We start from the raw sequence: 17,218 nt of genomic DNA on the forward strand, positions 1-17,218 counted from the left end.
AGGAAATGCATTTTTTAATTTTCTGTAATTTCTGTCTGTCTGTCTGTATGTATGTATTGAACCCTTTAGGTCCACGCATCAATAGAAAACGGCTGAAGAGAATTTAATGAAAATCGGTATGTAATGTCGTTTATGAACCACTACAAGCTCGGCTATAAATTATTTTATTCACGCTGAGTGTAATGGTAGTTTAGGGGAAGGCCTGAAATGTAATTCTCAAATAAGTTATTTATGTTATTAGTGGTCGAATCGATAAATCTATATATATAAAATAAGAGTTTTGTCTGTACATTACTCAGAATTGGAAAAGAATGGTATTTCTGTATCGGTCATGTCCACAGTAACAACGAAATGCATTTTTTACTTTTCCGTAATGTCTGTCTGTCTGTCTGTCTGTCTGTCTGTCTGTCTGTCTGTCTGTCTGTCTGTCTGTCTGTCTGTCTGTCTGTCTGTCTGTCTGTCTGTCTGTACACGCATCACGATAAAACGGCTGAAGAGAATTTAATGAAAATCGGTATGTGATGTCGGGTGATGAACCACTGCAATCTAGGCTAGAAATTATTTTATTCACGCTGAGTGAAATGGTAGTTTAGGGGAAGGTCTGAAATGTAATTCTCAAATAATTTATTTATGTTATTAGTGGTCGTATCGATACTACATAACTAACATAACTTTAGTTATGTCGTAAGTTAGTAGTAGTTATGTAAGAAGTTATTTAATTTCCGATCACTTATGTCTTATACATTGTTACCGTACCACATATAATCGGAGATATTCATGAATTTGGATTTTTGTTACTAAGTCCAAATCAGCGCCGAGTCACGAGAAAATGGGTAAACAGAATTTAGTGAAAATCGGTATGTTAAGTCTGAGAATAAGGAACTACAGTCTACGATATAAATAATTTTGTAAGACACCCTAATATCACAGAGTCGAAAGAAAACTAATGTGAAGGCCTGCAATATAGAAAGCTCATTAACTTTATCAAAAATAACATTACATTGACCATTGTTTGTTGTGATGTGCTTTTTGTCTTCTGTTTCCTCTCATCCCCGATAGATAGGATTACTGCAGCGTACCGAGGTTTTTAAAAAATTTGCTTGACGTCGCACCGACACAGGTAGGTCTTATGGCGACGATGGGATAGGAAATGAATAGTGGTGTGAAGGAAGCGGCCTTGGCTTTAAGGTACAGCCTGGTGTGACTGGTGTGAACATGGGAAACCACGGAATACCATCTTTTTTTTTTTTGCTTAACGTCGCACCGACACAGATATGTCTTATGGCGACGATGGGATAGGAAAGGTCTAGGAAGTGGAAGGAAGCGGCCGTGGCTTTAATTAAGGTACAGTCCCGGCATTTGCCTGGTGTGAAAATGGGAAACCACGGAAAACCATCGTCAGGGCTGCCGACAGTGGGGCTCGAACCCACTATCTCCCGAATACCGTCTTCAGGGTTGCTGGCAGTGGGGTTCGAATCCACTATCTCCCGGATGCAAGCTCACAGCTGCGCGCCTCTAACCACACGGCCAACTCGCCTGGTCGTACCGACTGTAACAGCCTGCCTGTATATTGGTGGGAAGTAGCTGGGGGTGTAAGATAACTTTCTTCTTCAGCATGCCATTCCTCTGGTTCATACATTTTCTGATATATCTGGTATGTAACACACTGGTTCATCATAGTATTCGAGCTATAGAATCCCTACTCTGAGCCACTGATTGGAATGAGTAGTGTGCATATTTAAGGGAATAATGACAAAGGAGTGTTCACGGCAGTCTGCGACCTGGTTATTCCAGCTCTGGAACTTTGGACTCTTATATCGGCACCGTAGTACTGTTCGTTGAAAGTGAGAAAGTGTGCGGGTTTTTTTTTTTTTTTCATTTGATCGAGTATTTTATATGATAACATTCCTTTCAATCACTACAATCCTACTGACGTTTTTGTAATGACCTATGTTGAATTCAGTTAGGAAAACCACCAAGTCAGTCTTTCTGAGAATCCCGTAGCGAAGCACGGGTATACCAGCTAGTATATATATATATATATAGGTCTTATGGCGACGATGGGACATGAAAGGCCTAGGAATGGGAAGGAAGCGACCGTGGCCTTAATTAAGGTACAGCCCCAGCATTTGCCTGGTGTGAAAATGGGAAACCACGGAAAACCATCTTCAGGGCTGCCGACAGTGGGGTTCGAAACCACTATCTCCCGGATGCGAGCTCACAGCTGTGCGCTCCTAACCACACGGCCAACTCGCCCGGTCTATTAAATATTTACATCCAATCTCTAAAGTGTATTTTTTCTATTTTCTATTTATTTTTGTCCTAGATTTTAACAGTGTTATAAAGTCTAGGACAGTGATGTCGAACCTATGACACGCTGTGTCACCTAGTGGTACGACTTCTGTGGCACGCTGCTAGCTAGCAACATAGAATATTTTAACGTTACGCTTTAATAAACAAGTACGTCACAATTAACTCTATGGTCATCATTTTTACAAATGTAATTAGGTTAAAGCAAAAATATATATCTTATTCTTAAAATTGACCTGTTTTTAAAATCCAATTTTTAGTGATATTTGCAAAATAAAATCATGAAACATTCAGTCGAATGGATTTTTATGTAATGCAATCTAATACCTGATTGAAGTCAAATGAGTGGGTTTCATGATGATTTTAAGGAAAATAACCGATGGCACACTAGGCAATAGAAAGTAATAAACAAGATCATAATTGACATGCTAGTCTGAAAAGGTTTGCCATGCCTGGTCTAGGACATGATGTTCCTTACCGTTCATAGGTTGAATTAGTACAAGTACCAGTATGTATGTTACAAATCTGTACAGAGCTATCATCCAATAATACACAGATCAACAGATAACTCACAAACGAGTCTTCCGTTAGGTACTCACTCACTCACTCACTCGCTATATGTCTTTTCACGAGAGTTTAATACTGATGTAAACATGGTATGTCCGCGCCTCCGCCAAAGAAAGAGTTGTAATTCGCTGAGCGTGTAGTATCGACCTCCACCCCGTCAACGTCTCGTGTTCGGACGTACATGGTTGCGCATCACATACGACAACAGTGCGAAGATCTGAACTTCTGAATAAACGACTAAACCTGGATTCTGTTCACTTAGTTTGTTGAACACATTTACAATGCACTGCCTATGGTCACTTCTGATCGGTTTTCCTCTTTTGTGCTTCACTACACGCGATGGTCCTACCTCTTGCTCCATTTCTCTCACTATGAATACTGACACTGACTGCTGCTGCAAGATGCAACACCTTATCTCCACGCTGTTACAGCTTGCGACTTTCCCTCACTATATAAGAGAAGACTTCCTGTATTACACCACGCCTTGTGCCTTAATTTTTCATTATTTAATCACTATTTTACATTTAAAAAACATATACTGTACATACTGGTATATATGACAACCATATTTTAATTTGATTGCGTACTCTTTGAAATTCTCTAAATGTAATCAAATAAAATAAAATAAAATTAATGCCACGTACTACTTTTCTTCGAGCTCGCATACAGTCGAGTGAGTGCGACAGTTGCTTCTCCAATCAACTACGTCTGTGTCCACGTGCAAAGGCAAGGTCCTCCGCCTATTTGTTTACATCAGGATTAAACTTCCGTGAAAAGACATATAACAAGCTTTCCTTGCATCCAAGGCCAGGACAGATGGACGCGCTCCTCTCGTGCATTGAACTCGGCAGCGTCTGTCGCACTCGCCTATAGAAAAATACCATGCGGCTGGTTCTTAGTTAAAATGCTCTCTCTGTCTTCAATGTTATATTTAATTATATTCCGACTAGATAGAAAATTAGAATACATTTGAAAACCGTCGAGTGGCCGAGTGGAGTAGCCACGAGTGTCAACGCGCGACGGCGGTGGCACCAAACTCTGCATTCGGGAGACGCGTGGGTTCGAACCTCACCGTCGGCTGTCCTGAGAATGGTTTTCTGTAGTTTCGCATTGTCACTTCCAGGTAAATGGCGGGATAGCTCCTATTTATAGGCCACAACCGATTCCTTCCACATCCTTGCCCAGTTTCATTCACCATCATTCATTTCATCGTCATTAGCTCCTCAACTGATGTTGGCGTCAGGAAGGGCATCCGACCGTAAAACATATCATATAAATTAATCTCACCTCATCTCCAACCCCGTCTCATGAAACGGAACTACGGAGCAGACATGCATGAAAACTACCTAGTGCTTGAAAAGCAAAATCATAGATTATTTTTTTAAAGCTACTTCCCTCACTGCCATAATGTCCGAAGTAAGAATAAAACTACCTTATGAGATGGCCGCGCGGTTTGGTTCACGTAGCTATGAGTTTACATTCGGGAGATAATAGGTTTCAACGCCACCGTCGATAGCTATGAAGATGATTTTACCGAGTTCGATAGCTGCAGTCGCTTAAGTGCGGCCAGTATCCATTATTCGGGAGATAGTGGGTTCGAACCCCACTGTCGGCAGCCCTGAAGATGGTTTTCCGTGGTTTCCCCTTTCCACACCAGGCAAATGCTGTATCTTAATTAAGGCCACAGCCGCTTCCTTCCCACTCCTAGCCCTTTCCTGTCCCATCGTCGCCATAAGACCTATCTCTGTCGGTGCGACGTAAAGCAACTCGCAAAAAAAAAAAAAAAGAAGATGATTTTCCGAGGTTTCCAAACAACTTAAAACCAAGACCGTTACTTCCCCAATCCCCTTTTCCATCCAAGCAGAAAATAAAATAAACAGGTTCTTTGCTCCTCCGTAAGTACAATTTTACAACTAATGAAACCTATATCCTTCCAATAAAAGTACACAGCATTCGAAAATTCCTGCCTTACGCGACACGATTTCAACTTTACTGTCACCCCTGATCATCTGTAAACTAGTATTCACACTTGTTAGAAGAGAGTAAAATGACTCGTCAAGATCAAACTGTGTGAAGTTGCTGTCTTTGCAGATGGTGAATGCGAGTTCTTGTGGCCCACTACAAGAATTCAACGAGAACAACTGCAGCTGTAAGTGCAGGAATGACGAAGCTAAGAAATACTGCTTTCACCCCAGATCGTGGAACCCAGTCGAGTGCAGATGCCAGTGCCCCTTATCTCTGGGCTGTACAAGCGGACGAGTGTACGACGAACAAACCTGCAAGTAAGTAAAAAGAAGAATAATAATAATGCTATTTGCTTTACGTCCCACTAACTACTTTTTAAGGTTTTCGGAGACGCCGAGGTGCCGGAATTTAGTCCCGCAGGAGTTCTTTACGTGCCAGTACATCTATCGACACGAGGCGACGTATTTGAGCACCTTCAAATACCACCGGACTGAGCCAGGATCGAACCTGCTAAGTTAGGGTCAGAAGGCCAGCGCCTCAACCGTCTCAGCCACTCAGCCCGGCTAAGTAAAAAGAAGGTACTCCCATAAAACAGCATCATGCAATTGTTAATGAAAGAGAAATTCGCATGATTTCCAGATGCACATTTTTGTTATATAAGGCAGATTTCGTCCAAATCATTATGCCCATTGTCATTTAAAGCCATTTCTACCTAAAGTTTGTTTTGCCACTCGGCATAATCGGTCGTGTACTGCCTGGAAGACTGCAACTGAAGTTGTAGGAATGATACAGCACTGCTTTCACCTCAAAATTGTGGAACCCAGGTTTATAGTATCCCTGTACAGTTTACTAGCCAGATAGAAATTCAAGATCGATATTGTTCTTCCCCACGTTAGAATGAACACTTGCTTAGCAATTCTACTAAATCAAAGAGTGTGGTGTGACGTAACAGTTTTCACCCTTGTATTACAATTAGACTGGGAATTAGTTCACAATTAACATGTTTCAGAAATAAACAAGCAGTCAGGCATCATAGCAAAGCAAATTAATCTCTCTACAGACCATGAAGTCCCCTGGAGGAGTCAAGGCTTGGCTTCCACTATCCGTAAGCTTGGCACTAAGAGGGATGGAATGGTAACTCTTTGCTCGGCCACCTTTACCCGCAGAAAATAACATGGTACTCATTTCTGGTGCAGGCTGAGTGAACTTCACGGCCAGGTGCCACTTAGGAAGCGGAAATCTCGTTTCTTAACCGCGACAAATTTTACAAATATCTATTTGCAAGAACATAATCCATCGCTCCTCCCAAAAGTGGACAAGTGTAACCAACATAGCATCCATTTATAGGCATTTTAAACAGTTTAAGTATTAGTTTAAATAGGCCTAATTTGTCTTGCTTTCCTTTTTTTTTTTTTTTTTTTGCTAGTTGTTTTACGTCGCACCGACACAGATAGGTCTTATGGCGACGATGGGATAGGAAAGGCCTAGGAGTTGGAAGGAAGCGGCCGTGGCCTTAATTAAGGTACAGCCCCAGCATTTGCCTAGTGTGAAAATGGGAAACCTTCTTCAGTTATCAAGAAAAAAGCGTTTTCTGCTGAATGCCCTGCATTTGAAAATATAATTATAATATATCATCTACCGAGCTCGATAGCTGCAGTCGCTTAAGTGCGGCCAGTATCCAGTATTCGGGAGATAGTAGGTTCGAACCCCACTGTCGGCAGCCCTGAAAATGGTTTTCCGTGGTTTCCCATTTTCACACCAGGCAAATGCTGGGGATGTACCTTAATTAAGGCCACGGCCGCTTCCTTCCCACTCCTAGCCCTTTCCTGTCCCATCGTCGCCGTAAGACCTGTCTGTGTCGGTGCGACGTAAAACAACTAGCAATATATATATATCATCTTCTGGTGTATATTATGCTCACGACATTGCTCGAATATCATGTTGCTTTCTTGAATGAAATCCTGACTATAAAACATGTTAGGGTTTTTCCTCAAAATATAGCTGATATAACTATTCTCAAATTATATAGGTAGCCTGCATTATATTACACTATTCTAATATGGGTTTGATTCGCTGAATAATTCGAGAGATGTCCTCCAGTAGTTATGGACCGTCTTGGAAGAAGGTATTGCTGAACTTAAGTATTGCTCCAACGAGACTGAACGGATACACTGTAAGTGTGTTAAGTATCATACCGCTGCAACAGACCGTAAAACATTTTGTGCTTTCTCACCCGTAGTTGACAGCGGTGACGGGACTAAAACATGAAATACTGTAATCTGCCGTCCTTGCCATACACTTGTTATTACACAACGTTCTAGTAGAAGTATACTTGGTCAATCTCTCACACACACACACACACACACACACACACACACACACACACACACACACAGAAGCGAGTGATCGTATCTTATTATCCTTCTAAACACTTTCCGACGCGCATAAGCTATTCTTTTTCACAGTATAAAGTATGTTTAAATTAGTGAGGATGTTTCTAGTCTGGTGCAAACCTTGTAAAGCAGACCCTCCGACGAGGGTAGGCGACATCTGCCGTGTATAGAATACTGCGTATTATTGTAGTGGAGGATAGTTTTGTACGTGGTGCTTGATTTGCAGGAATGTACAAACAGTAAAAACACCCAGTTCCCGGGCCAGTAGAATTATCCGTTTAAAATCTCCAACCCGTCCGGTAATCGAACCTGGTTCCCTCTGCACCGAAGAATACTACGCTGACCGTTCAGCCAAAGAGCCGGATAGTATAATGTACTGAAAATAGGTAAAACACTACGGATTCCGTAATGTAAAAGAACGTTTTATATTCGACAGAAGGGACACAGCAGTTCAGGAAGATTTGTTATAAATTGGTTAAGGCAGGAGTTCTCAACTTTCTACTAATGCGGCTCCCCTTAGCTGTCAAAATCTTCACGTACTTCCACTGTCGAAAGTAAGTAAACTCGTTTACTCGTATTCCTCGAGGTGGCGCAGCTCTTTTCAGGAACACCCCCATTGAAGGTGAACTGTTTGTACCGTTTTAATTACACCATCCCTTCTTCTTCTTCTCCTTAATCTGCTTACCCTCCAGGTTTGGTTTTTCCCTCGGACTCAGCGAGGGATTCCATCTCTACCGCCTCAAGGGCAGTGTCCTGGAGCGTGAGACATTGGGTCGGAGGACACAACTGGGGAGAATGACCAATACCTCGCCCCAGGCAGCCTCACCTGCTATGCTGAACAGGGTACTTGCGGGGGGATGGGAAGATTGGAAGGGATGGACAAGGAAGAGGGAAGGAAGCGGCCGTGGCCTTAAGTTAGGTACCATCGCCGCATTTGCCTGGAGAAGAAGTGGGAAACCACGGAAAACCACTTCCAGGATGGCTGAGGTGGGAATCGAACCCACCTCTACTCAGTTGACCTCCCGAGGCTGAGTGGACCTAGTTCCAGCCCTCGTACCACTTTTCAAATTTCGTGGCAGAGCCGGGAATCGAAACCGGACCTCCGGGGGTGGCAGCTAATCACACTAACAACTACACCACAGAGGCGGGCATCATCCCTCCTTCCGTTATTAAATTTCTGACAGCTCAAGGAATCGACTCTATAGCGCAACGGTAAGCAGTATTAGCTGCCGTCCTCGATGCGCTGCTAAAAGTGAAATGTGTTCCTGAAAGATGGACCGTCATAAAAATCGTCTCATCCATACAAGATGAATCAAAAGGTTAAGTAGCCCATTGAGCAGCTTTCGAATAGAAACGTATTGTTACGAATAAAAGGCCGTGGGTTTTAATACTCTTATTTATTTCAGAATGATTCAATAAACCTACACACATAATTTTATTCAACCATGAATGGCCACACTTACTAACTGCAGTCTATTTACAAGTCCTCGTTCTTTAGAAAATCATAGGCCTATTACTAAAAATAGATAAGGAAAATTAATCAATCCATGAGACAATTATGAGCCTCCGTGGCTCAAGCGACAGCGCGTGGTTCAAATCCCGGTCACTCGATGTGAGATTTGTGCTGGACAAAGCGGAGGCGGGACAGGTTTTTCTCCGGGTACTCCGGTTTCCCCTGTCATATTTCATTCCAGCAACACTCTCCAATATCATTTCATTTCATCTGTCAGTCATTAATCATTGCCCTAGAGGAGTGCGACAGGCTTCGGCAGCCGGCACAATTCCTATTCTCGCCGCTAGATGGGGCTTCATTCATTCCGTTCCTGACCCGGTCGAATGACTGGAAACAGGCTGTGGATTTTCATGAGACAATTATTGGTTAAATGTTATGATACAGTAACTAGCCGCCGCTGACTGGATTCCAACACACTGCTCACCCATCCGCTCTCTCTGTTCCTCACGAGTGCACACGCTGTTTGCTAAAGAGCGTTCCAGACGGACATTACTGATCTAGGACGAAACCCTGCGCCGATATGATGCCCGCATTGAATGCGGTGGGTGACAGTTCGAAGAGTTTTCCTAAACAACATTCAGTGTCCAATGTCTAATTTCACTGTGTGTACAAACGATAATTTTACTTACTCCTGGACGCTACAGCCCGTGAAGGGCCTTGGTCTCTCGAACTCGTAGCCCACTCCTCTCGATCGGTCGCCTATTTCGTCGTCGTTGATCAGTCCGGCTATTCCTTTCGAGTCCCGAAACGAGTGAAGTTTTCACGAGATGGAGTTGTTAGCCCCATGCTCAACCCCCAACCTGGAGGGCCAAGGACCCTTATGTCTGGTTACCATACCATAGCCGAGGGTATCCCGTTTTAAGACGCCGGATACCCGCCCTCATCCATCCCCTGAAGGAGTAGGATTTGCTGGTACCGTAGGCAGAAAAACCACCAACTTGAGCCTCAGTATTTCCCATGGGCACCCACTCGGCATGAGTACCCACACTGAGACTCATCTACCAGCCATTGACCCTTCTCCTGTATCCAGGCTTGGGACTGGCGCTGAGAATCAATTCATTTTAGTCAGGGATATTTTACTTGATTCCTCTAGCACGGGGCTAGGTATTTGTGTTCGTCGTAATGCACATCTTCATATACACACGCCACACTACTAAATACCAAGGAGACACGTAATAGTGAGTAGGGTTGGCATCAGGAAAGGCATGCGGCTGTAAAACTGGGCCTAATCCGCAAGTAGTGCAAGCGCAACTCCAAGTACATTGGATAAGACCAAGAAGAGGTACAAGAAGAAGATTGATTATACAAGCAATGAAAGTCTAATGTATATCGAGCGAGTTGACCGTGCGATTAGGGTCGCGCAGCTGTGAGCTTGCATTCGGGAGATAATGGGTTCTAATCCCACCATCGCAGCCCTGAAGATGGTTTTCTATGGTTTCCTATTTTCACACCAAGCAAATGCTGGGGCTACCTTACTTAAGGCCACGGCCGCTACCTTCCCAATCTTAGGAAGCAACATTGAATGATAACACTACTACCTACTTAAAAAATCTCTTGTACTCACAGCGGGTCTTCGGTTAGCTGTCTTTACCTGGAACAGGCGATCCTCTGTAATCTTGAGGGACAGGTTTCATCTTTCCCATCTTCCGTCGCCGAAAACCTTCGATAGGTTAGTGCGGCGTTAAACAACTAGCAAAATATAATGTATAAGTTAAACATGCAATAGGCCTGTAGGTCTACACGTTTTAATATGTGAATTCAATCAGTGATACAATATTTTTAAAACATGGATCAATAGGGAATGTTTATTATACTAATACTAGCTGTAGTATCCGACGTTGTCCAGACAGTTTTTGAATGTTTACCTTTAAAATTTATATTACCAGTTAGCCTAGTTATGTGAAAAGTGAATTTTATAGAATTCTTTTTTACATGTTAATTTTACGATCTATTATGTAGTTTTAGAGTTACTTAGATGTATTTGACTTCAAGTTTTAGATTATTTAATTTTTAACTAAAAACGTTTTTCCTTGTGGAAGTTCAGGTTGACTGGGAAGTATTTGATCCTTTCAAAAAAATAATGAGTGATAACTATATGTATTTACCCGTCGTGCTATATATATGGTGTACACGATTTCAACTGCCAATGACACTGTCACCTATCAGCCTCGCGACCCCAAAAGTAGTATTCGGTATTAATCTCGGTCATTTTAGACTATTTACTTTTAAGCCCCTTAGTCTCCCGTCTCAATGGAGGCTGAACGTGGACGTAAACGGTATCCAGAGCGTCACAGTTCGTCTCAGAGACACATAAAGAATGGGTTCGACATTAATATAGGTTATTTTCCATGATTTTACATGTCATCCCCTCCCATTCTCCACCCCCAGCGGAAGTTGGGATGTTTCATCTCCATAGTAATTTTTTTTCCATATGGTAAGTCATATATGTATCAGGTTTCGTTGAGAGCTTTCTGGTACATACATCCATAATCTCGGTTATTTTTATATTAATTTTCACCCCTTTTCAACCTCCATACTGATTGCGGCTGAAGTACGACTTCACCATCCAAAGTATCACAGTTCAACTCAGCGACCTCGTAAACAATATATTTGACATTAATATCAGATATTTTCGTGTATTTTTGTATATTTCACCACATCCCCAAGAAATGTTTTACCCCTTCTCATCTCCATGCCGATGGGGGCTGAACATGGACTTCAAGGACATCCGGGGTGTCATTATTCACCTCAGCGAACCCGAAAACTATGGGCTATACATTAATATTTGTCGTTGTCTATTATTTTTATATTTCAGCCCACTTTCTGTGTTTTTATAATTCACTCCCGCCCCCTAGGGGTGCTAGGGTTAGGGCCTTCCTTACCGTACGGAACTTTGTCTTAAACGGCATCCAGAGTGTGACAGTTCATCTCAGTGACCCCGAAAACCGTGGATTTGACACATATATCGGTTGTTTTCGGTTATTTTTACACTTCATCCCTACTCTAGCGGGTTAGGGGATTCTTATCCCAAGGAATTTTGCAAATAGTAAGTCATACGTGTGTCAGTTTTGATTGAGAGCTATGCTGGAACATACCAATTACGTCCATTATCTCGGTATTTTGGAAATTTTGTTTTTCAACTTTTCCCACTCCCTCTGCGAAAGGAGGCTGGACTTAGACTTCTAAAAAATCGTGAGTGTCACTATTCATCTCAGCGACCCCGAAAAGAATGTATTCGACACTATTATCGATTATTTTTACTTCTCACCCGCTCGCCCCCCCCCCACCCCCTCCCCTAGGGGTGCTAGTTTTTTTATACTTCCACGCAGTTTGTCTCCTTGTAGTAAGTCATAAGAGTACCAAGTCTCGTTGAAATCACTGCTGAAGTTCGTTACGGATTCAACACGGATAGCGGTCGTTTTTAGTTATAATTATATTTCGCCCCCTTCCCTGGGGCTTCTAGAGGTGTCTTGACCCCACAGTATTTTTCCAGATAGTAGGTAATAGTTTTATAAGTTTAGTTAACAGCTATGCTGGAACATGCACACAAACATCCATAAACTCGGGCATCTGGACATTTTCGTTTCTTCACCCCTTCTCACTCCACCCCCTGTGCCGATTGTGGCTCAGCTTGGACTTAAATGACATCCGGAGTGTCTCTATTCATTTCAGAGACCCCGAAAACTATAGATTCGACACCATTTTCGATTACTTGTATATCTCACTCCCTCCAACCCCTACCGCTGGGGGTGCTATGGTTATCATACCTCCACGCGGTTCATTTCCTGTTAATAAGTCATAAATGTACCAAGTTTGGTCCAGATAGTAAATCATACTTGTATCAATTTTGATTTATAGTTACGCTGGAACATACATACGTCAATTGCATCGGTCATTTTTACACATGTTTTCTTTTTACCCTTTCTCACCCCATACGCCAAAAGGGGCTGAATTTGGACTTCAAACATTCCGTAGTGTCAGTATTCACCTCAGCGACTCCGAAAACTATGGATCGACACCATTTTCGATTATTTATAAATTCCACCCCACACATCCCACCACTAAGGGTGCTAGGGGTTGGTGCAAGTGTAATGGACTAGTATAACCACGAAACAATTCTCTAAATAGAAAATATCGATCTCGATTAGTAGGTGTTATTATTAATATTATTATTACTGTTATTATACATACATTATCATTATAGACCGGTATGCCTTTCAGCGTTCAGTCTGCAAGCCTCCGTGAATTTATCAAACGTCGCCACAATCCTCTATTTGCAACTAGTGCTGTGGTCTCATTTAGTTCTATATCTCTTACCTTTAAATCGCAGAAACTGAGTCTAGCCATCGTCGTCTTGGTCTCCCTCTACTCCTCATACCCTCCATAACGGAGTCCATTATTCTCCTAGGTAACCTATCTTCCTCCATTCGTCTCACATAGCCCCACCACCGAAGCCGGTTTATGCGTACAGCTCCATCCATCAAGTTCATTCCTAAATGAGCCTTTATTTCCTCGTTCCGAGTACCCTCCTGCCATTGTTCTCACCTGTTTGTACCAGCAATCATTCTCGCTACCTTCATGTCTGTTACTTCTAACTTAAGAATAAGATATCCTGAGTCCACCCAGCTTTCGCTCCCGTAAAGCAAAGTTGGTCTGAAAACAGACCGATGTAAAGATAGTTTCGTCTGGGAGCTGACTTCCTTCTTACAGAACACTGTTGTTCGCAACTGCGAGCTCATTGCATTAGCTTTACTACACCTTGATTCAATCTCACTTACTATATTACCATCCTGGGAGACCACACAACCTAAATATTTAAAATGATCTACCTGTTCCAGCTTTGTATCAGCAATCTGACATTCAATTCTGTTGACTTTCTTACCTAGTGACATCAGTCTAGTCTTCGAGAGGCTGATTTTCTACCATACTCATTGCAAATATTTTCAAGTTCCAAGATATTAGACTGCAGGTTTTCGGCACAATCTGCCATTAAGACCAAGTCGTCAGCATAGGCCAGACTGCTTACTACATTTCCACCTAACTGAATCCCTCACTGCCACTTTATACCTTTCAGCAGATGATCCATGTAAACTACGAACAGCAAAGGTGAACGATTACAGCCTTGTCTAACCCCTGTAAGTACTCTGAACCAAGAACTCATTCTACCCATACCATCAATTCTCACTGCTACCCAATTGTCAGAATAAATGCCTTTGATTGATTTTAATAATCTACTCCTAAATTCATAATCACCCAGTATGGTGAACACCTTTTCCCTCGGTTCCCTGTCATATGCTTTCTCTAGATCTACGAAACATAAACACAACTGCCTATTCCTCTCGTAACATTTTTCAATTACCTGGCGCATACTGAAAATCTGATCCTGACAGATCGTCTGTGGTCTGAAACCACACTGGTTTTCATCCATCTTCCTCTCAACAACTGATTGCACCCTCCCTTCCAAGACGCAGAAAGATAGGTGCAATTACTACTTTTGTCCAATCTGAATGTACCTTACCAACACTCCATGCTAATATTACAACTCTGTGAAGCCATTTCATCCCTACCTTCCCACTATACTTCACCATTTCAGGTCTAATTTCATCTATTCCTGCTGCTTTATGACAATGGAGTTTATTTACCATCCTTTCCACTTCCTCAAGTGTAACTTCACCAACATCATTTTTTTTTTCCTCCCCATGAGCTTGGTTGTTCGCAACACCACCATGATGATTTCCTTTCATGTTGAGAAGATTTTCAAAATATTCCCTCTACCTGTCCAGTGATTCCCTGGGATCTATTATGAGTTCACCTGAATTACACAAAACACTGTTTATTTTGTTTCCCTCCCTTCCCAAGATTCGTTATTACTGTCCAAAAATATTTCCCTGCTGCTTGACCTAGCCTTTCAAGGTTATTACCAAAATCTTCCCATGACTTCTTTTTGGATTCAACAACTATTTTTCCGCTCTGTTTTGTTCATCTACGTACACCCTGTCTGCATCAGCCCTTGTTTGGAGCCATTTCTCACAAGCCTTCTTTCTATGTTTACAAGCTGCTCTCACTTCATCATTCCACCAAGATGTTAGCGTTTTTTCATCTTTACACACAGTCGTTCCTAGGCATTCCCTTGCTGTTTCTACTACAGCATCGCTGTATGCCACCCATTCTCTTTCTAAATCCTGAACCTCCTTATTGTCAACTGTTCAAAACTTCTCACTAATCATATCCATGTACTTCTGTCTAATATCCTCGTCCTGGAGATTTTCTACCCTTTATTCGTTTGCAGACAGATTTCACTTTCTCTATCCTAGGCCTGGCGATACCTAGTTCACTACAGATCAGATAGTAGTCTGTATCATCGAAAAATCCCCGAAAAACCCGTACATTCCTAACAAATTTCCTGAATTCGAAGTCGGTTAAGATATAGTCTCTTATGGATCTGGTACCCCTCGCCTCCCGTTAGTAGTGGTGAATAGCCTAATGCTTGAAGAAGTATTTGTAACTGCTAAACCCATACTAGTACAGAAGTCCAGCAAACGCTTCCCATTCCTATCAGCTTCCATATCTTCCCCACATTTAGCAATAACCCTTTCGTATCCTTCAGTTCTCATTCCAACTCTCGCATTGAAATCGCCCTTTAGCACTATGCTATCCTTGCTATTGACCCTGACTACGACGTCACTCAATGCTTCATAAAACTTGTCAACTTCATCCTCATCTGCACCCTCACATGGTGAATACACTGAGACAATTTTCGTCCTAATTCCTCCAACTGACAAATCTACCCACATCATTCGCTCATTTACGTGCCTAACAGAAACTATGTTGCGTGCAATGGTATTCCTGATAAAGAGCCCTGCCCCATACTCTGCCCTTCACTTTCTAACACCCGTCAAGTACACTTTATAATCTCCTATCTCTTCCTCGTTATCTCCCCTTACCCGAATATCACTTACTCCTAGCACATCCAGATGCATCCTCTTTGCTGACTCAGCCAGTTCTACTTTCTTCCATAAGCCCCATTAATATTGACAGTTTCCCATCGAATTCCATTTCGTTTGCCAAGTTGTTTCCAAGAAGTCCCTCGCCTGTCAAATGAGAGTGAGAATCCGTTACTCCCATAGGTTCGAGGCTTGCTGAAAATGTTCTGAGCTCGGTAAATTAATGAAGCAGGAGGGCCACGACTCCGAATATGTCCTAGATGCCCACTCCCACTCCATAGCAACTGCTATCCCGACTCTCAGGACCACTTACTAGGCCACTCGGCCGTCGGCCATGGTTCACGAACTAGGACGTGACTACAGTAACCCACGCCATGAACCATTATTATTAATATTATTGTTATTATTACGACTTATGAGTTGTGGCTATGAAGTTGTTTACGTCTGTTATTATTATTATTATTATTATTATTATTATTATTATTATTATTATTATTATTATTATTATTATTATTATTATTATTATTATTATTATTATGTGCGTATGGACCCAATGGATTAAGCAAAGCTCTAACGATTCTGTTTTCTGAGTTGCCAAACTGCTCTCATCCTTTCTCCGTGGATCCTTTTTCGTTCTTCTGTCAACTTTGCTCCAGTCTTCTTTTTCACTTCGTTCTCTGCTTGCACTTTCCATCCGTTAATTTTTTCCTATAGAGGTTTCTGTCCGCGGTGTCAGTTGAGTTCATCTGGGCTTTTTCCAGATCCTTCTTCACTTCCAGTAACCATAGAATATTTTTTAGATGTTCTATATAGGTAAGAATCTAAAAAAAAAAAAAAAAAAATGGTGAGAATCTTGTGTGTCAGTCTACTTGCCGGCAGTCTGCGAACGTGCCCATCAAATTTCAGACGTCTTTTGCGGATGTCTGCTGCAATGTTGGAAAGCTCTTCTGTCGCTTTGCGTGATCTCAGTCTATACCATCTTCTGTTTTTCGGGGTTCGAGAATTTTCCTCAGGATTTTTCTTTCTTGCCGGCCCCGTGTTGTGGGGGTTGCGTGCCTGCCTCTTACCCGGAGCCCGCGGGTTCGATTCCCGGCCAGGTCAGGGATTTTTACCTGGACCTGAGGGCTGGTTCGAGGTCCACTCAGCCTATGGGATTAGAATTGAGGAGCTATCTGGCAGTGAGATAGCGGCGCCGGTCTAGAAAGCCAAGAATAACGGCCGAGAGGATTCGTCGTGATGACCACACGACGCCTCGTAATCTGCAGGCCTTCGGGCTGAGCAGCGGTCGCTTGGTAGGCCAAGGCCCTTCAAGGGCTGTAGTGCTATGGGGTTAATACATTCTTCTTTCTTCTTTTAAAGTGTTTTCTAGGTCACTTTTCCCGTTTGTATATGTTGTGAACTCTACCGTAGGCTTTCCGAAGTTTTCGTAGGAGAATTTTCTGGGCTGCCTTCTCGCCTCCCGTTGGTTCAAGTATTCCCCCAAGTACTTGAAGCGTGGTACTCGGTTGATTTGCCCATATGTCGTG

At 42.5% G+C, this 17,218-nt stretch overlaps 1 protein-coding gene across 1 annotated transcript in view; it reads left to right on the forward strand.

Moving 5' to 3' along the window:
- LOC137498265 (vascular endothelial growth factor A-like) overlaps positions 1-17,218 on the forward strand; it is a 191,484-nt gene that overhangs the window by 163,524 nt on the left and 10,742 nt on the right. Inside the window, exon 6 of the mRNA XM_068225780.1 lies at positions 4,969-5,159. Coding sequence (XP_068081881.1) covers positions 4,969-5,159 — 191 coding nt within the window. The remainder of the gene's footprint in view (positions 1-4,968; positions 5,160-17,218) is intronic.

This window comes from Anabrus simplex, chromosome 1 (assembly GCF_040414725.1).
Source record: "Anabrus simplex isolate iqAnaSimp1 chromosome 1, ASM4041472v1, whole genome shotgun sequence".
Lineage (NCBI taxonomy): Eukaryota > Metazoa > Arthropoda > Insecta > Orthoptera > Tettigoniidae > Anabrus > Anabrus simplex.